At 36.0% G+C, this 24,276-nt stretch overlaps 1 protein-coding gene across 1 annotated transcript in view; it reads left to right on the top strand.

Annotated features, from left to right (window-relative positions):
• The first annotated feature begins 2,607 nt into the window (after window positions 1–2,607).
• LOC108528562 (tubulin-specific chaperone A-like) overlaps window positions 2,608–24,276 on the top strand; it is a 31,924-nt gene continuing 10,255 nt past the window's right edge. The window contains 1 exon segment of the mRNA XM_017870424.1: window positions 2,608–2,650. Within this exon segment, the coding sequence (XP_017725913.1) occupies window positions 2,608–2,650 (43 nt within the window).

The raw sequence follows: 24,276 nt of genomic DNA, 5'->3' as shown, positions 1-24,276 counted from the left end.
TCACTTTTAGAAAATCTTCTTACAAAGTGTGAATATCTAAGAGCCCAGGCACATGGTCAGTTAATGTATTTGAGCATACACGAAGGAATTTGCTGAATGCTGACAGCACCGGGTAACACTTCATTTTACTACTGCATATTTATGAAATTAATGATATAATACCATCCCTCCTAACTTTAACTCTGGATGATGGTATTTGATCCTGTGGGAATGCATTGTCATTAAGCCCAGAATTAAATGCAAGAATAATCTCAAGTTTTGAGGAGGTGACAGAGAGAGATGAATATGAGAGACTACATTGTATATTAAATATAGGAGCTTAATGGGAACAAAGTAAAACAAATAAGAAAATAAGCCAGGTATTTTTCCCCAATATGCCAGTTAAGGTTTTATCTTTACAGAAGTGACCCATGCTCACTTATATGATTGAGGGATTACCAAATCCCAAATCCTGTCAGTCTAAGTATATGTTTCATCTCCAGATGAATATATCTACCATAGACTCCTTGCCTCATTGTAAAAATCTGACATACAGAATGTATGTATATTAGAAACAGAAAAGAAAGAAAAACTCCTTAATAGCCTGTCCATGTTCCGTTAGCTAAAAGGATTTTACATACTAATAAAATATTTTAATTGATTATGGATCACAGATTTTTACTGTGGAGATATATAGGTATGATAGCATTATCAATTATCATCAGCTAATGAATATGGCAGCTATTTGTAAATATTACATTTTTTTTCTCATTTTCAAAATCCAGCTTCCATTCATAGTATTCAATGAGTGATCCAAAAGTTCTCTATATTTCGTGAATGAAGTCAAGGACATTCTCACAATGGAATATCAAAATCAGAGTCAAACGTCTCTCCAAAATCACTTGGGGTTGGAAAAAATGTAAAATGAACCTTCTTGTCAGAGGGGACACTGAATAAAAATTTTACATTCTAAATATTCCAGAACTGATAGTAAGAGGTGACTTTAGTAGTTCACAACCACAAAATATGCTTGTTACTCTTGATCAGGGATGGTCAATAGCATCCGTACAGTAGATTGCTGGTGGCCCTCTGGTGGGTGGGTGGGATAAATTATTGAGATCAAGTGTGACCTAGAGCAAGGTTTTTCTTCAAAGTCTGTTATGGGTATGGAAGTAGGAAACAGTGGAATGAACATTACATAATAACCATATCAACTCTGAATTATTTCTAATTATTGAAATGGTAAAGTTCTAGAAAAGGGCCTCAAGAACTTTTCTTTAGCTAAATAGAGTACTTGTGAATTTACTTATGTACATAAACCGTGTTATACTTTTGATATTGTATTAGGCATACAATTTATGTATTTGCTACACTTAGTTGGTCACATGAATTGTAAGGATTGAAGACAAAAACTTATTTTAAATTTTAATGCAGGACTCCCACATTCCTTCCCCAAACACGTCACAGTGATTAGGAATTTATGTCTTATCATGAGGCAAGGTTTTAAGGGGACACTTCCTTTTTTATAGGCAAATTTTATGATAGATAACTAATGCTAAAGAAACTTGCCCTGACCTTTCAGGCTGTAACTAACTAAAGCAAATTAATAAAAGTTATGCCTGTGAAATAGTAAGGCAACACAGAACCTCTGGAAATGCAGCCAGAAGGTCTAAACTAAAGCACAAGAGAAAAAGTAGAGAAGAGAATTCAGACTGTAGGAGCAGCAACAGCTACGGAAATGTCTTTGATCAAAAATGACTTGGCAGAAGAGTTTTACTCCAATAAAATTTTCACTGAAGCCAGTGCCTCAGGCCTTAGTTGCAGCTTCGTGGGATTTAAGAAAAGTAGATGAAGCAGGCGAAAACTGAGTGAGGAAGCAGGAAAAGGCAATCTTCTGATCTGTTCTACATATTTCTGCAAACAAGAGCAATCTTTACCCGGAAAAGAGTTGAAATACGGAGTCTATCTCTGGGGCTGATTTTGGAGACTATGTTATGCTGTATATACATACATAACCACGCATGCATCCACCTCCATATACATTGCAGAAATCTTCCATTTAAAACGTATTTCCCTGTGATGGTGAAGTTGTTTGAATTTCAATTACGCGGTAAACTTAAAACAGTTATTCTCTAAAAGGCTTGTGCATACTTAACCGTACTATACGTATTTTAAAAGTGCAGTTTGTAATCTCAAGTTGCTGAATTGGCAAGCGGGTTCCGTATTGAAATTGTTAATTTCATTCTAGAACAATAATAATGCTAAATAATAAAAATTCTGTGAAACATTTTAATTCATCTGATGTGTTGCTTTATCTTAGGCTGCTACTGAGTTTCAATTAGGAGTGTAGGGAAAAACGAATAAACAGACTGTGTCTTTTATGTATGTATGTATGTATTTATTTATTTGTTGTATTTTTAAAAACTAAGATTTTTCGGCTACTAAGCTAGTTATTAAAGAGCCACAGCCATCCTGGGCTCCTCGCAAGAACAATGCGGCAAATGATCGAGGTGGTGCCGGCCAGGCTGATGACTTTATACGCTGCGTCCCGGCTAGGTGACCCACAAATCTCCTTTGATATGCCAGGCAGGAGAAAGAGCTTGAAAGGATCAGGAGGAGAAGGGCCCAATGAAGCCATCATGTGACAAGAATCCTAAGACTGCCGCGGAAAGTAAAAAAAAAAAAAGGCGAGATTCGGGCAGGAGCGCGGGGAGGCGGGCGGCGCGGGCGCGGCTGATAGAGACGTCGGAGCCGCCCGAGTGACCCGCTAGCTGCTCAGCCGGGGCGTCCAGACCACCGAGGATGCAGGCCGGCGCGGGCCAGGCGGAGCCCAGGAAGCAATCTTCGCTAAATTAAAGAAATCTCCATGGAAATTAGCATGAAACATTTTCTAATCTCCCGCTTTTCACTGCCGACAAGGGTCACTGGTTTAGCTTCCCTCTTATTTTATTATTCCCCAGCCACTTCCCCGGAGTCTTTATACCCTTCCATCCTGCCACGAGTTTTCAGCCCGTCTATGTTGTGTTTTGCTGGGATTCTTAACCCTTTTAGGCTATCTTTTCTGAAAAATATAGGATAGTATTATTATTGTTGTTGCTGCTGTTATTATTATCACCACATCCACCATTAACATGCTAGCTCTTCTAATACAATTACGCGCATGGGAAGCCTTGGAGAACATTGCTCTTTCTAATCTCTGGGCAGTGCAGTCACTACATTGCACCCAGTCACTCCCAAACCCGGCTGCCAGATGGGCAGGTGAAGCAGCTGAACCCTTCCTTAACCGTGGCATTACAGTTTTCAGGCTGCTCCTCTCTTTCGCCTTGATTGTCTGACAGAATGAAGTGCCACCAAACTCGACTACTCCTAAGGTGCGGTGCACCAGGCAACTCCCACCTGGCCATGGAAGGGGCACAGCTCCAAGCAGTGTGTGTGTGTGTGTGTGTGTGTGTGCGCGCGCGCGCGCGCGCGCACTCATGCTTACCTGGCCTTAGGCATGTCACCTAACCTCTTTGAGCCACACTAAGTCATTAAGAAAATGGGAATATTATACCCTTGTAAGGTGTTGGAAAGCATTATGGGATGTGGTGGAAGTGAAGCTTTCTACATATTAAGAGATACCCAGAAAAAAGATTTTTAGTATTGAAAGTAAGAACTAACACACGCTGCAACAATGTTAAAAATTGATGACAAATCTTAAGATGTGAAAATTACATATTTAGGTCTCTTATTCATTAAACATCTCCAACTGGAGCTTTGAGAGTCAGGACTCTACATCCATAAAATCAATTATAAAAGGACAAAGTATTAACAACGTGTATTGAGTGCTTACATATGCTAGATAGCTTTAGGGACACTGGCTTATTTAATCCCTAGGGCATCTCAACTTTAGTGGGTTCTTTGAAGTCAGAGGCTGTGCTGTTTTTTATTCATCTAGGTACTGCTAGTCCGTGAAATAGTTCCTAACATAGAGTAGAAGCCTCTTGTTACTATCAAAGACCTCTCTGCTCCATATTCTGCACTCAGAACCATACATATCCTATTCAATCATCTTAAGAACTCTGTGAGTTAAGCATTGCCGCATTTTGTAGACGGGAAAACCGCAGGAAAAGTAAAGGAGCTTGCTGCAAATCACACCTTCAGTAGTCAATGGCGATGAAACTTGAGGACCTGATTCAATTCGCCAAATGATCTCCATTTACTGAAAGAGAAAACGGAAGCAAAGAGAGGTGAAGTAACTTTCCCAGACTCACACAGTGAATACATTGGCAGATCCAAGATCTAGATCAGGTTTACCCAGTCCTGGTGTCTATGCCATCCTTCTCCACGGCAGCTCAGGAAGGCAACGGGCTCTCATTTTAAAAGTTGTCATCTAATTTCAGGCTTCAATTCCACACTTTGTAGAGCAGATCTAGCCTTAGTAGATCTTTATCAGTTTGTGAAAAGTTTATATAATATAGTCTTTGCCATTTTATGTGTGTGGAAATTTAGAGATCTCTTTGAACCTTTACAAGCGACTAAACCGCATTCCCAGACAGCACAGGGTGTGTTGGAAACAATATTTCAAAAATAAAATCTGTTTTCTTCAACAATTTTTAGACAAGGCCAAATGAGAACCATTTCTAGAATAATTTGTTTATCTGCTTTTATCTTATTGTGAAAATGTTAATTTTTTGGTATGGAACATTAATTCCATAAATACTGATTTTACATGTAAATAAAATTATATTTCAGATTCATAGAGAAATTTACAATTTAAATAATGTGAATTATTTTATAAAAATTGACATTTTGAGACAAAATACATCTGTTTTTAACCTTGGTTTAGTATCTCCAGTTTCCTTTGTGGGTGTGTGTATGTGGGCATTTACATGTGCATACGTACATACGTGTGTGTACATATATCTTTGATTACTGAAAATTGACAGAATGATGACAACAGTCTGTAATAGTAGGAAAGTTGGTAAGTTTGGTTATTGCCTATCTATTGCAATTAAGAAATAAAATCAGTGTACTTTATACTGCTGCTGATTGTATAACAAGCTTTTAATGCATATCCATTTCTTTCAGCCAAAGGCCCAAATAAGGTTTCCCAAACTGATAACATTAAAGAAACTGTGTCCTACTGATACTTGGTCTATAGTTAGGAAGGTTCCCCAAAGTCCTAAGGCATGCTTTGGAATATTAACCGCTGTTGATGTAAAGTACCAGGATCCTGAGTTCACAAGGTAGTCTCAATCCACATCCTCTTCATCTGCTACTGTCATCTCGGTTTTCAAGGCACCTTTATCCCAAGTCTCCCCTCTGAGTGTTGCTCTCAACCCCACCAATGAAACGTATGGTTTACCCAGGACTGGGTAAACCTGATCTAGAGGAGAGGACTTATGCTAAAGTACTTACTTTTGCAAAGAAATAGCATTAATAAACCAAGGCCAGCAATAAACACACTATAAAAACATTATTGAAGCTGGCATACTAGAAAAAATGAGTGTGTTTCATGTGAAAATTTAAAGTGATAATTCCAGTATACTTATGCAGGTATTAAAGTATATGAAAAGGAATTCTAGACAAATCTAAGTCAAAGATGCTTAATTGCAGAGGATATTAAAGGCACAATTCCTAATAGATAAGAAATAAACAAAAATATCCTAGCAAAGAAACTGTAAATATGAGGAGGTTGTTAAGTTTGTGATTGTTGAATGGATCTTTCATTCATATTTCTAGAGAGACCAATGACTACCGAGGAGCACACTGTTCCTTACCCCATCCCACCATTTAACACGTCTTCATTGTGTTTTTAAATACCCAGCCCACCCTCATACAGCCTCTTACTTTAGGAAGGCTGAGCCCTTCAGCTATGGGCCTGTTTGCTCCAAGGACATTTTAATTCCATTTCCAAATTAGCTAAAGATTGAACATTTGATTCAATTCTGGATAATGAGTTGCAGGAAGTTGAGGAGAAGTTCTTCCTCATTCTTAGAGAAGTTAAGGGAGACTAGTTCACCTCTCTCCACCACCAACATATACAAAAAATCATGTGCAAGGCTGATAACTATTATCACAAGCCATCACAGTATGTAGGTTTAGGGTGAAATTAAACTCTTTGTAGAGCAAAGCAGTGAAAAGGGAAGATTCTGGGTACAGACAACATTAAGTCTTCTCACTTTGAACCTCCTCTTAGATGAACTTATAGTTTCCATTTTTTACTGTTTCAAACAGTGTGAGCTGTTTTTCTGTAGGCATAATTAAAAGCATCCTAAATGATGCATGCTGAGCTATTCCAGAAAAATCACATAATAGCTTTATTAATTAAGGCTCTGTGGGTTGCTGAGACAGGTGTATCACCTGAGCTCAGAAGTTCAAGACTAGCCTGGGAAATGTGGCAAAATCCCACCTCTACAAATAAAATACAAAAATTAGCATGACATGGTGGCACACGCCTGTGGTCCCAGCTACTAGGCAGGCTGAGGTGGGAGGATCACTTGAGCACAGCAGGTCAAGTTTCCAGTGAGCCATGGTCATACCACTGCACTCCAGCCTGGGTGACAGAGTGAGAGCTTGTCTCAAAAAAATAAACAAACAAACAAACAAATAAATAAGGTTGTTAAGTTTCTAAAATAAAGAATCTGACATGCTCTTCTAATGCTGTTTTCCTATATATTTGGTTGCTTATCATTGACTGGCTTTTCATATGTCAACACTTTTGTCATATAATTTTCCATAGAGCTAGTAGAGTCATTTTTCCTCTACTGTGGTTGACTGAAGTTTTCTTTTTCTACTGATGGATGGGAAAACTATTCTTCAGCTTCATAACTTGGTATATGTAAACTTTTAAATAAATATATTTATTAAGTTGGGCGCAGTGGCTCATGCCTGTAATCCCAGCGCTTTGGGAGGCCAAGGAGGGCAGATCATGAGGTCAAGGGATCAAGACCATCCTGGCCAACATGGTAAAACCCGTCTCTACTAAAAACACAAAAATTAGCCAGGAATGGTGGTGGGCACCTGTAATCCCAGCTACTTGGGAGGCTAGAATTGCTTGATTCTCCTTGGGAGGCTAGAATCGCTTGATTCTCCGCCGGGGGGAGGTGGAGGTTGCAGTGAGCTGAGACTGTGCCACTACACTCCAGCCTAGTGACATAGTGAGACTCTGTCTCAAAAAACTAATAATAATAATAAAAATAAATATATTTATTGAAGTACAACCTACATATAGAAAATTGCAGAAAGCATAGCAGTGCAGCTGGATGACTTTTCACAAGGTAAGTGACTCCAAGAAACCACCACCCAGATTAAAAAAATTGAAGTTTTATTAATACCCTGAGAGCTTCCTCATGTACCTTCCTAGTCACTAACTCACTCTCCTAGCAAAAAGCACCAGTATCATAATGACTAATACCATAGATTCATGCTGCTGCTGCTGTTGCTGCTGCTGCTGCTGCTGCTGCTGTGTGTGTGTGTGTGTGTGTGTGTGTGTGTGTGTGTGTGTGTGTGTGTATGTAGAGATGGGGGGGTCTTGCTTGGTTGCCCAGCCTGGTCTCAAATTCTTGGATTTAAATGATTCTCCCACCCTGGCCTCCTCAAAGAACTGGGATTGCAGGCATGAGCCACTGCACCTGGCTTGCTTATTTTTAAATTTTATGTAAATAGACTCACACTTGATGTATCCTTTTGAATAATACAAAGTATGTGTTCGAATTTTTCTAAATGCCTTTAGTTAAATAGTATGGTGGTGGTATTCTTCCACTGTAGTTTATTTTAGTTGCTATATAGTATTTTGCTGCATGACCATAGAATTAATTGTTCTTCAGTTCTACTGTTTTTGTATCAGAGTTGTTAGTCTTTTAAAACAAGTTGTTTCCCTTTCATGATTTTATATTCTTTAAAGGAGTTTGCATAGGATATTATTTTTTCCTTAAGTGTTTGACAGAAATTAATGGTGAAGTTACCTTGTCCTAGAGTTTTAATTGATGGATAGCTTTCAATAACATATTTGATATATTTAATAATGCTTGTAATTCCTCTTTCAACAGATTTGCAAAGCTGTGTATGTTTTCCTAGGCATTTACTAAGAATTATAACTGATCAATATCATTGGCATAAAATTTTTAAAAAATCTCAGTATTTACTAACATTAATATATTTCTCCCATTCCTGATTTTGGTAATTAGCTTTTCTTACTTTTAGTCCAGCAGTCTAAAAAATTGAGATGTTAAACTTTGATATTTTCTCTAATTTTCCTATTTTGTTAACATAGTTATGTTCTTAATATTGCTTTCTTCTTTTCACTTTTTTGGAAATTTAGTTTAGTCTTCTGGTTGTAACTTCTTCAGAGGACACTTGCATGAACAATTTTCAGCCACCCTTTTTTTTCTAATGTATAATTTTAAGACTATTATTTACCTTTATCTACTGTTTAAGTTGAATGCCTCCTTTCTTTTCTATTTCTGTCTTTTTTTTTTTTTTTTTTTTTAGATGGAGTCTCTTTCTGTCACCCAGGCTGGAGTGCAGTGGTGTGATCTCGGCTCACTGCAACCTCCACCTCCTGGGTTCAAGCAATTCTTCTGCCTCAGCCTCCTGAGTAGCTGGGATTACAGGCGTGTACCACCACGCCTGGCGAATTTTTGTATTTCTAGTAGAGATAGGGTTTCACCACATTTGCCTGGCTGGTTTCAAACTTCTGACCTCAAATGATCCATCCTCTTCAGCCTCCCAAAGTGCTGGGATTACAGGCATGAGTCACCGCACCTGGCCTGAATCTCTTCTTTTGAAAAGTTGCATTTTTATTGTCACTCAGCAGAAAACATTCACTCATATGCATCACAAATTCTTTGACCCACAGATTCCTTAGAGGTATACTGATGAATATTCAAATATTAGAGCTTTTCCTCTTTTTCTATTGACTTTTAGCATTATTAACATAATTACACTATGAGTACAGAATATACTTTCTGAAATTTCAATACTTAGAAATTTGTTGAGTTATTTTATGGGTTAGCATATGGTGATTTTGGTAAATGTCTTATGTGTATATGAAAAGATTATATATGCATAAGGTATTGAATGCAGCTTTCTATCTACGTAAATAAGGTTAAGTCTGAAAATCATAATCCAAATAATCTATATTCTTATTAATTTTTTGTCTACTTCTTCTAACAGTTGCCCAATGAGATGTATAGAATCACACACTTTTTCTTTTTGTTTGCCTTTTGTTTGTTTATGCAATCAGTGTTGTCATCAGTTTAAAATAATGAGTTATAAAATAGTATTTGCAAGCCTCATGGTAATCTCAAATTAAAAAAGAAAAAACATACAATGGATACACAAAAAATAAAAATCAACGAAGTAAATCATACCACCAGAGAAAATCACCTTCACTAAGAAGACAAGAGGGAAGAAAAGAAGGAAGTGAAGACCACAAAACAACCAGACAAAAATTAACAAAATGAAAGGAGTAAGTCCTTACTTATCAGTAATAGCGTTGAATGTAAATGGACTAAATTCTCCAAATGAAAGTCATAGGTTGGCCGAATGGATTAAAAAAAAAAAAAAGACTCAGTGATCTATTGCCTACAAGAAATATACTTCACCTATAAGGACACACATAGACAAAATAAAGGGATAGAAAAAGATACTCCATGCCAGTGGAAACTAAGAAAGAGCAGGATTAGCTATACTTACAACAGACAAAATAAATTTCAAGATAAAAAACTGTAAGAAGAGACCAAGAAAGTTATTATATAATGATAAGGGGGTCAATTCAGCAAGAGGATATGACAATTGTAAATATTTTTGCACCCAACACTGGAGCAACCAAATATATACAGCAAATGTTGTTAGAGCTAAAAAGAGAGAAAGACCTGAGTACAATAATAGCTGAAGACTTCAGCATTGGATAGATCTTCCAGACAGAAAATCACCAAAAAAAAACTACACTTAATCTTCACTATGGAACAGATAGACCTAATAGGTATTTTCAGAACATTTCATTCAATTGCTGCAGAATATACATTCTTCTTCGCAGCACATGGATCATTCTCAAGGATAGACAATATGTTAAGTCACAAAAAATGTCTTAAAACATTCAAGAAAATGGAAATAATGTCCAGCATCTTCTCTGATCATAATGGATAAAACTAGAAATCAATAATAGAAATTCTGGAAACTATACACACGGAAATTAAACAATATGCTCCTGAATGACAAGTGAGTCAATGAGGAAATAAAGAAGGAAATTGAAAACTTTCTTGAAACAAATCATGATGGAAACACACACAACATACCAAAACCTATGGGATACAGCTAAAGCAGTAGTAAGAGGAAAATTTATAGCTACTAGCACCTACATCAAAAAAGAAAATCTCAAATAAATAACATAATGATGCATCTTAAAGAACTAAAAATGGAAGAACAAACCAAACCCAGAATTAGTTGAAGAAAAGAAATAATAAAGACCAGAGCACAAATAAATGAAATTGAAATGAAGAAAAAAAAATCCAAAAGATCAACGAAGTACAAAGTTGGTTTTTTGAAAAGATAAACAACATTGACAAATCTTTAGCCAGACTAATGAGGAAAAAGAGAAGACTCAAACAAATAAAATCAGAGATGAAAAGGCAACATTACAACCAATACTGCAGAAATTCAAAGGATCATTAGTAGCTACTATGAGCTACTACATGCCATTAAATTGGAAAATCTAGAGGAAAAGGATACATTCCTAGACACATACAACCTACCAAGATTGAGTCATAAAGAAATTCAAAACTTGAACAGACTAATATCAAATACAAGATTGAAGCCATAATAAAATGTCTCCCAGCAAAGAAATGCCTGAGATTGGATGGCTTCACTGCTGAATTCTATAAAACATTTAAAGAACAACTAATACTAATCCTATTCAAACAATTCCAAATAATAGAGAAGAAGACTTCCAAAATCATTCCACAAGGCCATTGTTACCCTGATACCAAAACCAGATGAAAATACATCAAAAAAGAAAACTATAGGCCAATGTTCCTGATAAATGTTGATACAAAAATCCTCCCAAAATACTAGCAAATTTAACTCAACAATACTTTAAAAGGATTATTCATCGTGACCAAGTGGAATTTATCTCAGGGATGCAAAGATGCAAATCAACCAATGTGATACACCATATCAACAAAATGAAGAACAAAAATCATATGATAATTTCAATTGATGCCAAAAAAGTATTTGATAAAATCAACATTCCTTCATAATATTATAAAAACACTCAAAATACTAGGTATAGAAGGAATGTACCTCAACATAATAAAAGCCATATATGACAGACCTACAGATAGTATCATCATGAACAGGGGAAAAGTGAAAATCTTTCCTCTAAGATCTAGAACAAGAAAAGGATGTTCACTTTCACCACTGTTATTCAATATAGTATTGGAAGTCCTAGGTAGAGCAATCAGACAAGAGAAAGACACAAAGACCATCCAAATTGTAAAAGAAGAATCCAAATTATCCTTCTTTGCAATTAATATGATCTTATACTTGGAAAAACCTAAAAACTCCACCAAGGAACTATTAGAACTGATAAACAAATTCAGTAAAGTTGCAGGATACAAAATCAACATTCAAAAATCAGTAACATTTCTAAATGCCTACAGTGAACAATCTGAAAAAGAAATAAAAAAGTAATCTCATTTACAGTAGCCACAAATGAAATTAAATACCTATGATTTAACTTAACCAAAGAAGTGAAAGATTTCTGCAAAGAAATCTATAAAACTGTAAAACACTGATTAAAGAAATTGAAAAGGACACAAAAAATTTGAAAGATATTCCATGTTTATGGATTGGTAGAATCAATATTGTTAAATGTCCACACTGCCCAAAGCTATCTATGGATTCAATACAATCCTTATCAAAATACCAATGGCATTCTTCAAAAAAAAATTAAAAATAATCCTAAAATTCATATGGAATCACAAAAGACCCAGAATAGCCAAAGCCATCCTGAGCAGAAAGAACAAAACTCAAGGAATCCCATTTCCTGACTTCAAATTACACCACAGAGCCATAGCCATAGTAATCAAAACAGTAAAGTACTGAAATCAAAACAGACACACATACCAATGGAACAAAATAGAGACCCTAAAAACAAATTCATACATATAAAGTGAACTCATTTTCGACAAAGGTTTCAAGAACATATGTTGGGGAACAACAATAACAAAAAAAGACAGTCTCTTCAATAAATGGTGCTGGGAAAATTGGATATCCATGTGCCAAAGAATGAAATTAGACCCTTATCTATCTCCATATAAAAAAAAAAAAAAAAAAAAAAAAAATCAAAATGGATTAAAGACTTAAATCTAAGACCTCAAACTATGAAACTACTAAATGAAACATTGGGAAAACTCTCCAAGAAGTGGCAAAGATATCTTGAGTGACACCCCAGAAGAACAGTCAACCAGAGTAAAAATGGACTAATGGGATCACATTAAGTTGAAAACCTTCTGCTCAGCAAAGGAACCAATTAATTAGCAAAGTGTACAACTCATAGAAGGGGAGAAAATATTAGCAAACTATCCATCTGACAAGCGATTGAGAATCAGAATATATAAGGAGTTCAAACAACTGTATAGCAAAAAAAATCTAATAATCTGATTTTGCATATGGGCAAAAGATCCAAATAGACATTTCTCAAAAGAAGACATACAAATGGAAAACATGCATATGAAAAGTAACCGAACATCATCAATCATCAATGAAATGCAAATTGAAAGTGCAATGAGATATCATCTCACTCCTGTTAAAATGGCTTTTATCCAAAAGATAGGCAATAACAAATGGTAGAGAGGGTATGGAGAAAAGTGTATGGAGAAAAGACCCTCATACACTATTGGTGGGAATGTAAATTAATGCAACCACTATGAAGAACAGTTTGGAGGTTCCTCAAAGAACCAAAAATAAAGCTACCATATAATCCAGCAGCCCCACTGCTAGGTACATACCCAAAAGAAAGAAAATCAGGATATCTAAGAGGTATCTGGACTCCCATGTTTATTGCAACACTATTCACAATAGGCAAAGTTTAGAAGCAACCTAAGTGTCCATCAACAGATGGATTGATAAAGAAAATGTGATACATATACACAATGGAGTATTATTCAGCCATAAAAAATAATGAGATTCAGTAATTTGCAACAACAGGGATGGAACTGAATAATAATAAGCCAGGCACAGAAAGATAAACTTGGCATGTTCTCACTTATTTGTGGGAGCTAAATAGTAAAATAATTGAACTCATGGAGATAGAGAGTAGAAAGATGGTTACCAGAGGATGGAAAAGATAGTGTTGGTGGTGAAGGGGATGAGGAGATGGTTAATAGATACACAAAAATAGAAAGAATAAATAAGATCTGGTATTTGATAGCACAACAGGGTGACTATAGCACAGCAGGGTGACCTTGAAAATAACTAAAAGTGTATATATATTTGGATTGTTTGTAACATGAAGGGTAAGTATTTGAGGGGATGGATATCCAGTTTTCCTTGATGTGATTATTACATCATGATATTGCAGACCTGTATTAAAGCATCTCATGTACCCCAAAAACCTATATACCTACTATGTACCCACAAAAATTTAAATAAAATTATATACTAATTGTAAATTATCTATTTCTCCTTTTAGTTTTATAAATTTTCATTTTTTCTTGAGGCTACCATTTTAAATGCATACATATTTATAATTTTTGTATCATCCTGCTAGATTGAACCTTTTCTTATTATGAAATATTTTTGTCATAAAGTCTACATTGTTTTCTATTATGATAGCTACTCTGGCATTCTTTCGTTTAGTCTTTGTGTGGCTAAATTTTCTCTTTTAATGTTTTAAACTGTATTTGTGGGTTTGTGTGTTTATACATATATCTTCTAAATCCTACACATATATGATATAAAGAAAGTTCATATATACCATTTATGTTTTTCATATGTAGATATACATATATAATAGTTCATTTTGCCCAATTTGATGATCATTGTCAGAAATGTATATAATCTTTTAATTAGAGCCTCTATTTACATTTAATGTAATTTAATGTTACTATTGATAAATTTGTAATTAAATTCTCCATCTTAACTATTTTTCCTAATTGTTAATGTATTTTTATCTTCTCTTTCTACCATGATTTGGATGAAGCAAGCATTTTTTATCATTCTACTTTTCTCCTCTATTACAATTTTAGTTACATATTATTTTCCTTTCTTTCATTTCATTACCATAGAGATAACCACATTCATCCTTGATTTAAACGCTAATATAAATTAATGCTTACCACTTCTTAGAGAGTTTAAGTCCTTTATATGTTAGGACTTCAAATAATGCAGTGTTATTTTATATATTCAAAATCTATTTGAATACATGCACTTATTTCGTGCCATTGATATTTAATTTTGTGGCTCTTCATTTCTTACTTCATTTCCTTGTCTTAAAGTCACAGTTTTTTCCTCCGGAAAACCTCCCTTTAATAGTTCTTTTAATATATGTTCCTTGAAATAAATGATCTCCATCAAGTATATGTGTCAAGATATCTGTAATCTTTTTTGGTGGATATAGAATTTGAGGTTAGTAGTTATTTTAAGCACTTTAAAAGTGTCATTCAATTTTCTTCTCTTTCCCATCATTTGTAATACAAAGTCAGCTGTCAACTTTACTGTTGAAGTTTTAAAGTAGTGTGTCATTACAGTTCTTCAGCTGCTTTTAATTTTTTTCTGTATTTTTTATTTTTAGTCTTTTTACCTGTGATATGCTTTCACGTAATTTTCTTTGTATTTATCTTGATCTATGTTTACTGTCTCTTGCAATCTATGGCTTGATGCTTTTCACCAGTTTTAGAAAATTCTTGACCAATACCATTTCAAAATGTAGCCTCTACACCATTCTTTCTCCCCATCTTTAAGGTGTTTTCAAATTTCAAGCAATTTGAATTTTCATTGCATTACAAATATGCTTGCACTCTTATATGTCATTTTTCACAGATTTTGGTCTCTGTGCTTAATATGGATCTCTTCTAGTGGACTATCTTTCAGTCAACAGCTCTTATAGTCTCCTGTTTAATCTGCTATGAAACTCATTTATTCAATACTTAGTTTCAGTTATTTTATTTTTCAATGCTAGATTTTTCCCTTTGATTTATTTTCATTCCAGCTTACATGGTAAAATCATACATTTTGGCACTCAATTGTCTAGAAAATATCTATCTGGTCACCAAACAATTTCTAAACCATTCCTATGATTCATTCCACTTTGATTTGTTCTGCTAAATTGGTGAACCTTACATGTAAGGTCACCTTGCACTGGAAGTGAAGGTCTTACAATGAAGCATTCACAGAGGCTATACTCAAAGAATGTTGACACATATTCAGGAAGAGAGAGAAAAGCAGGCATGTCTAGGGAGACAAAAGCATGAATCCCTCCAACTTTGCCTTTTAAGCCCCCAAAGTGTAATGTCCATTGTCCAACAACAAACTACACAATACACATGTGTTTCACAACTCCCTGTCTTGTTATTCAGCCTTATCTCACACTTCTTTGTCCATTGCCCTGACACCACTGAATTCCTTTCTGTTTCTCAAATATATTCAAGGTTTACTCTATTATGCAAACTTGTCCATACTCTTCCCTTTTTTAAGCCCTGAATCCCCCACTTATATGGATAAGTTGTACACATCTGTAAAGCCCCAGCTTCAAGTCCATTTCCCAGGGGATATGATCTCAGACACTCCAGATCACATTGAATGTCCTTGTTATCAGATTTGTAATTATTTGTTTAATGATTCTCTTCCATTGATCAGTGAGGGCATGGATCACATCTGTGTTGTCCAGTGTTTTACGCCCAGTGCCTGCTGCAGGACTTATGTCAAAGTACATAACCTTTAACTTCATAGAAAGGAAAGGAAACCAATGCAAAAATCTTCCCAGGATTCAAGAAATTTTGTAAATTCTTACGAAAAACATGTTCTGATTTTAATATAAATAAAGCTAGACAGAAATTTTGAGCTGGAAGGAATTTTTAGAAACCAATCTATGTAATCACATCACCGCACTCATAAGAAAACTGAGGACCAGAGAGCACCAGTGATTAGCAAAGAGTTGATATTAATGATGATGATAATAATAATGGCAAAATGCAAGCGATCTCAGTCAATGACAGACTAGTCCACAATGCAGAGTCCCTCCTATCGACTCCAAATGTTCTCTATGATTCTCAGCAATAGTGCAACAACTCAGCGGTGGCAACTGATCATGCCAATGATCAAGAATTCAAGTTTGTAGATTTGCTTTCCTAGTAGAATTAAATCCATACTCTCTTTAAAACAGTGTCATTCTAACATGCACTTGAATAGCAATTTCAGGGTTTTTTTTTGTAATGAAGACATTTATTAAACCATTAGAGTGTTTAACCTGCAAGTACACAAAACCTAGCAAAAACTGTTTTCCATAATAATGAGTTTCATATGTTGCACATAGCCCAGAGGTAAGTCAGTTCCAAGGATAATCCACTGAATTAATGATGTCATCCATGAGCCAGGTTCTTTTGGTCTTCCTGCTTTGCAAATCTTTGCACACTGGCCCTTGTCCTCACGACTTATTTTTCTTGGTTGTAATGTGACTGCAGTAGTCGCAAGCACCATATCCTAAAAGGTGGTAAAAGAGAAAAAAAAGTTTCACATTTTAACAGCAAGAGAAGCTTTCTCAGAATCTCTACCTAAGCACTGGTCAGAACTGTGTCAGAAGCTCACTTCTGAACCAAATGCTATAAACAGGGTCATTAAATCACCATGGTCAACCTGGACAAATCAGCATTTTTTTCTTGCTTTGGAGAAGGACAGTTTTTTTGTGAAGTAGGTGATCCAAGAAGGGGGCAGAGGTCGACCAGCTGATGCCAGTAGGTAATGAAAAATGCTGACCATATTTATTTTAGACTTTTTTCTTTTAAAGATCAGGTGATTGCCTAGTTGAGATTTGATAGGGAAAATGTTAAGTGTTTCTGGTTTCTGTCAAATTTTATAAAAAGCTTTAACGATAATATTTTAACTTCCCTGTGATGTCTTAATTGCTAGTACAATACTTCCAATTGTTAAACATTTTCTAAGATCGAACATTATTTATTCAGAACTTCAACTGTATCTGCTAAATAAAATGAAAATAAGTGCAGGGGTTTTTTTTGTTGTTGTTTGGTTGGTTGGTTTGGTTGTTTTTTTGTCATTACTAGCTCAACAGCTACTTCTGGGATTCTGTGTTAAAGGAACAAAGACCAACTATTTATATAAAACTGATCAATATGAAGACACATCTGGAGGATCTGACTGTGTTGGGTTAGATGAAATTAGTATGCCAGAAGCTCAAATGTTAAAAAGACAGAAGACTCAACTTCATGAGGGATTTGTTAGCAGTCAGACATAGCACATTGTCCTGTACAGACATATGCTGTCTATGCTAAGCATTCTTGATGCTATCTTAATTCATAGAGGAAGAACTCATTTTGAATCTGTAAAGTTTACCACCAAGTTGAATAATTACACTGACAATTGGAAAAAAAGCTCTTAAATTTTCCATGTTCGTTTCTCATATAAAAACATTATTTTTCACCCAATCTTTCTCCTGACACCCAACCATTGTACTCCATATCAAATAAATAGATAAAAATATTAATTTCCCTCATGTCTGTCCTAGTCTATGAATGTTCATGTTTATTTATAATCATGCTGGTTCTCTTGGGCTGCAAGCCGCCTTTGCGAGAAGGTCTCTGTGTCTGTTTATTCAGTCTCTACATCACACTTAACGGAGTGTCACATGAAAAGCTGCTTTGTGATTATTATCATGAATCTAATTGTAAAAGGAAAAATTAAAATGAATTTTATACCTGTTTAAGTTAACTAAGCAGTGACTCCTCACTCAGACGAAGAACATTGTTACAGGAAAAATGTGATTCATTACCTTCTCACAAAGACTGACAATGAATGACAGGTTAGAGAATGAAAAGAAAATTTTAAAAATATGTGATGACTTAGCAATAACTTGATATATGTATAATGGATATATTTATAAAATCAAAATAGTTTTGAGAATATTTAAAATTAGAATATAGTGTTATATAACACGATACAAATGTTAACAAAACATATTGTATTAGCTAGAGTTGGAGGCCACAGATTTTCATTCTGTTTCACTTGACCACAGAGGATATCAAAGAGCTCAGAACCTTTAAAGGAAGGCACACGGACAGACATAAGAAAACAGTAGGAGTGAGGGTGCAGTGTGGGGCTGCTGGTAAGAAACATAGACAGACAAAGTGTCTAGATAGGAGGACTCTTAAGCAAACTACTCCGGAGCTACTACCCTAACACACCTGCTGCTCAGTTTCTGAAACCGCAACACCTCCACCACTCATCATTCACACCTCTCAGACCAAATTAAATTGTTTCTAAAATGCTCCTGTGTCTTTGAATCTCTCCTTCAACATAACGTTCCAGATAGTTAAGCCTCCTCCAACTGAAAAGAGAGAAGATACGGCCCTTTCCATTTCTGAAATGGAATCCTCCCAAAACTGACACAGCGGTGAACTTGCCCAAACCACATAAAGCATACAGATGCTGAGTAGCCAAGAGAATAGGAAAAGGCCACCCTGTCTGTCATCTGAGTACCAGGTCTACCTTGTTTATGCTTCGCTTAGTTGCAAATTTTTCCATATTGAAGATTTCTGGCAACCCTGTGATTAGCAACACTCCCTTAAGCCAAAGCCTAATCCAGAGCAAGGTCCTAACCCTTTTCAAATTCATGATGTCTGAGAGAGATAAGAAAACTGCAGAAGAAAAGTTTGAAACTATTAATTCGTGAGGCTTAAGAAAAGAAGCCATCTGGATAACATAAAAGTGCAAGGTAAAGAAGCAAATGCTCATGAAGAAACTGCAGCAAGTTATCCAGGTCTAGTTAAGATCATTGGTGAAGGTGGCTACATTAAACAATATATTTTCAGTATAGATGAAACAGCCTTCTACTGGAAGATGATGCCATCTAGGACTTTCATAGCTAGAGAAGATAAGTCAATGCCTGGCTTCAAAGCTTCAAAAGACAGGCTGACTCTCTTGTTAGGAACTAATGCAGCTAGTGACTTTAAGTTGAAGTCAGTGCTCATTTATGATTCAGAAAATCTTAAGATTCTTAAGAATTATGCTGAGTCTGCTCAGCCTGTGCTCTGGAAATGAAAAACAAAACCTGAATGACAGTATCTCTGTCACAAGATGTTTTACTGAATGTTTTCAGTAAATCTCCTGCTCGGGAGAAAAAGAAAGATTACTTTCAAAATATTACTGCTCATTGACAAAGCACCTGATCATCTAGGAGCTCTGATGAAGGTATACAAAGAGATTAATGTTGTTTTCATGCCTGCTAACACAACATCCATTCTGCAGTCCAGGGACCAAGGAATATTTCAACTTTCAGTCTTAATAGTTAAGAAACACATTTTGGAAGTCTATATCTGTCATAGATAGTGATTTCTCTGATGGATCTGGGCAAAGCACATTGAAAATCATCTGGAAAAGATTCACCATTGTAAATGCCATCAAGAGCATTTCTGATTGATGGGAGAATGTCAAAATATCCACATTCACAGGAGTTTGAAAGAAGTTGATTCCAACCCTTGTGGATGACTTTGAGGGGTTCAAGCCTTCAGTGAAAGAAGTAACTGCAGATGTGGTGGAAATACCAAAGGAACTAGAATTAGAAGTGGAGCCTGAAGATGGGGCTAATGCTGCAACCTCAAGATAAAACTAACAGATGAGGAGTTGCTTCTTATGGATAAGCAAAGAAACTGGTTTCTTGCAATGGAATTCACTCCTGGGGAAGACGCTATGGACATTGCTGAAATGACAACAAAGGACTTAGAATATTACACAAATTTAGTTAATAAAATAGCAGCAACTTTGGGAGGATTGACCCTACTTTTGAAAGAAGTTCTACATGGGTAAAATGCTATCAAATTGCACTACATGCTACAAAGAAATCTTTTATGAAAAGAAGAGTCAATCAATGTGACAAACTTCATTGCCGTCTTAATAAAAAATAATTGCCATAGCCACAGCCACCCCAACTTTCAGCAGCCACCACCCTGATCAATCAGCAGCCCTATGCATCAAGGTAAGACCCTCTCCAGCAAAATGACTACTGCTCACTAAAGGCTCAGGTGATTGTTAGTGTGTTTTAGCAATACACTATTTTTGATTAAGGTGTGTACATTTTTAGGCCTAGTACTATTGCACATTTAGTAGACTACAGTATAGTGCAAGCATGATTTGTATGTGCACTTGGAAAGCAAAAAATTCATGTGACTCATTTTATTGTGGTAGTCACTTTATTGTGGTGGTCTAGAACTGAACCCACAATATCTTTGAGGTATACTTATAAATACCTCTTCCTAAATTTATCCAGTCAGAAAGGAAAAAAGAAATGGATACTTGGGACATCATACACCTATGCAACAATAAACATACTCACTCTTTCCCCCAAATGGAGACACTTCAGTATCTTATCACTGATTTCACACAACTCTAAGTCCAAACAAACTGGATGATGTTCATTCTTCCTCTGCAGTCACAATCCCATGTTTAAATTCTGCTTTCATGAACAAGTGTTTAGTAGCATACCCCAAATGTGGTACTAAAAGACAAAGAACATGAATTAGAAGCTAAGATATATAAATGTATTCATCACTCCATAACAATAGAAAGTCTAGAGGATAGTAATCAAATTTCTATGGCAGCATGTGAAAGCGTAATTCATATCTATGACTCCTCTCCTTTCTTGAACACTCTGCATGCTCTGCCTTCAACCAGCACCCCAGCTGACCAGTTAGGTGAGTTACCCCAACGTTTATTGTTGTTGATTCCAAGTCTTTGACAGCCTTTCCTGTTTGTAATTTTTTCTACCATCTACTTTTACTACTATAAATGGTAGAATAAGAAGGTACACTGAGAGACTACCTGCGTTCCACCCATAATTCTCCTGTTCCATTGTAAAGTAGTAACCCACTTTGTCTTTCATGGTTAGGATCGATTACACCAGCCGGCCCTAAAATCCCTATCATTTCCTCTTTTCCTTGAGTCATAAGAAGCTGAGAATGGCCAGATGGCAATATGAGCTTCCAATTCAATGGAAACATTGTTGTATGTCTTAGTGGAAACATTCATCCTTGTGGATTAATACCTCTAACCAGCAGACCCCAACTTATTGGAACAAGATGCAAAAAAATTTTGAAGTCATACTATAACTGTAACTGAAACTTCAATAGGCCATTTCCAACATCCTATAATGATAGATGCTTCCGAGTTATGGCAAATATGCTGAAGATAATGAATCAAAACACAGCAGTCTTTCCCTTGTCCTGTTTTATTTTAACCATTTTCATTAGAAGCAACGTTATGTGAAAATCTGTACCAAGGTTAGAGCAATAAGGAAGTCCCCTAATAGTACTGCTTGCAGATGCTTGATGACCAAGAACATCACATCCAAATTCACGTTAAGTATCTATTCCAGTGTGGAAATTGTTTGCAACCTCTATCTTAGAAGGATTTCAGCGTTATTATCCTGCTACCAGACACCTGACTGTTCATGTCAGGTGTAATATATATGTGGATTTTTGTGTCACTCACTGGATGGCAAATTGGACATCCATTAGTAGAAGTGGCCTGAATAGTCTTGGTGAAGGAAAGTCCATGTTCATAAGCCCATCTTGAACATCTCACCTTGTTTCATGACACTTGAAGCATTTATGTAACTAACATAAGGGAGAGACACTTCTAGAAAGCCACCACTGATTACTAAGAACCTCCTCTTCTGTGGGTATGATCTTAGATAAACATTCCGAAATAATCTCAAACTGCAATTTTTCTGAAAAGTATATACCTCATCCCTAAACCCTCTTGTTATAATTTTTCAGACTTGTCCCTTCAACTTCCTGATCACATGGACAAGTCGTTGGCCATTCCCCATGCACTGCTATACATACAATACTTCCTGATTTTAAGCCATCTCTTCATCTAGACACACTTTGCCATGAAGTGAAGGAGCAACATACAGAACTTAAAATTATTCTCTAACTTTTTTAGGGACCAACTCTCCTGGTGCCATATATCATGAAAAGTCATATAGAAAACTTGCTCATAGCTAGTTAATACATATAGATTTAAGGAGTAAGAAAGTCAGATGATACTTACTTGTCTCGTGTCCTTAGGAGCTGCTTGATTCCAATCCTATTTGAACCACTTCTATTTTATGATGGAGGGTAGTTGGTGTGTTCACTTTATAAATAGGCAGACCATATAAAACTCCATCATAATGGGAAATTTGACTCGAGTGTCATGATTATATGGCTCTTACAATCAGAAACTTAGTCACCATGAGAAATGAATAGCAAACCAAGAACTTGTTCTTAGAAGTGGCATGATTATTTGTTTAAAGAAGGTGACTTTGTCCCCCAAACTAGGATTTCATCCTCAATGACCACAAATATGTCCAGCATTATTGAACCTGGTGCTTTATAAAGACCAAGGACCATAGCTACTTGTCTTGAAGCCTAGATCACTGGGGAAAAGTAATTTGTTCTGGGCTCCATTCATATTTGAAAGCTCACATAATTGGGAAAGAGTAGAACCCTCATTTGTGATACAATTTGCTTCCAAAAACAAAAAGCCCTACTAAGCATTTTGCTCCTTGGAGTTAGGTGACAAATGTTCATTAACCTTCACTTTGAGGTTCCAGATCAATGGATCACCAGAAAATTCACTGAGATGGTATGCCTGCACATTTTTGTGGAACGGATCTCCAAATCTATATGCTGCATGTGTCTTGTCAAGGCACTTAAGATACCTGCTAATTCTTTCTCTCCAGGTGCTATCAATATGATAAACATTCATGTAGCAGACTAGCAATATGTCCTTTGGAATTAAGCGATAGCCAAGGGCCCTAGAAACAAATTTGGACACTGTTGAAACCATGAGGCAAGACAGAGAAGGTATACTGCTGCCCCTCTTTGTTCAGACAAATTTCTGCTGATATTTTTATTTATTGAGAGAGAGAAGAAAAGCATTTTCAAATCCACAGATGTGTTCCAGGTGCCAATGAATGCACTGAGTTTCTCCAGCAGAGAAACCACATCTGGAACAGCAGTTACAATGTAAGTCAAATCTATTTAGTTTGAAGACAACTCACTCCCATTCTACAAGGTCCTTCATTTTCTGCACTTCTGCAACTACAGGGATAAGTAGAGTTATATTAGGAATCACCACGCCTGCTTTTCTCAAGTCTTTGATGGCAGCGCTAATCTCTCTCTGGAGGAAGATTCCCCTAGGGATGGGATATTGCTTTTAATTAACTATTTCCTTAAGGACAAGAAGTTCTAGGGGACATAATAGGACCATAATACCTTTTACTTTATGGGTCACAAGATCTAGTAGGGGTTTTTCTAGTACGTAAGTGTGTGTGAGTGTGTGTGTGTGTACGTGTATTTTAAATATAGAATCTTAAATTTCAAATACATACTATATAATTAGGAAAGGAACACAGAATAACTTTCAGGCCTATTGAGCCAAAAATTTATTTATTATCTAATACCCATGAACTACCACTCTAACCTATGGACTATAGTGGTATTCCAGGTTTTGCAGCAATAGTGTAGCATCGAGCTGTATACACTAATCCACAAAAGATGTGAATATTTTCCTTTTCCTAGTGATAAGGTGTGCCACATATCTTTGAAATAGACTTGGAGAAAATATCATAATATACACTATCATATCACTACAGCATCCAATCGCAATACTATCTCCCTCCATTTCATTCTAGGAGCACTAGGTCTAGGAACTGACTCAGGCATTGGGATAGCAATATAGGTTTAGGATAGCAAATATACATTATGATTTCTCAGGTCTGGTCTAAGTTCACCAAATATAAAGCTCTTCCCTACCCCAAAATATCCAACCAATTGTACGTATCATTTAGGAAACTTGTAGCAATTTTAAATCTGCTTTGTCCCAAGGAATCACATGATATCAACTAAAGTCAAATATTTCTGAAGTTCTGTTTACCAGATTGGCCTTTTGATTCTGGAGTTTAAATGGAACTACAGTCAACCCTCTGTATTGGTGGGTTCTGCATTCTCATTGTCAACCAACCACAGATTGAAAATACTGGGGGAAACAGAATGGGAGAAAATTTTTGCAATCTACTCATCTGACAAAGGGCTAATA

Source organism: Rhinopithecus bieti, unplaced genomic scaffold (genome assembly GCF_001698545.2).
Source record: "Rhinopithecus bieti isolate Rb0 unplaced genomic scaffold, ASM169854v2 scaffold_5130, whole genome shotgun sequence".
Classification (NCBI taxonomy): domain Eukaryota; kingdom Metazoa; phylum Chordata; class Mammalia; order Primates; family Cercopithecidae; genus Rhinopithecus; species Rhinopithecus bieti.
Note: the sequence above shows the minus strand (reverse complement) of the source record. Positions and strands in the feature narration are given on the sequence as shown.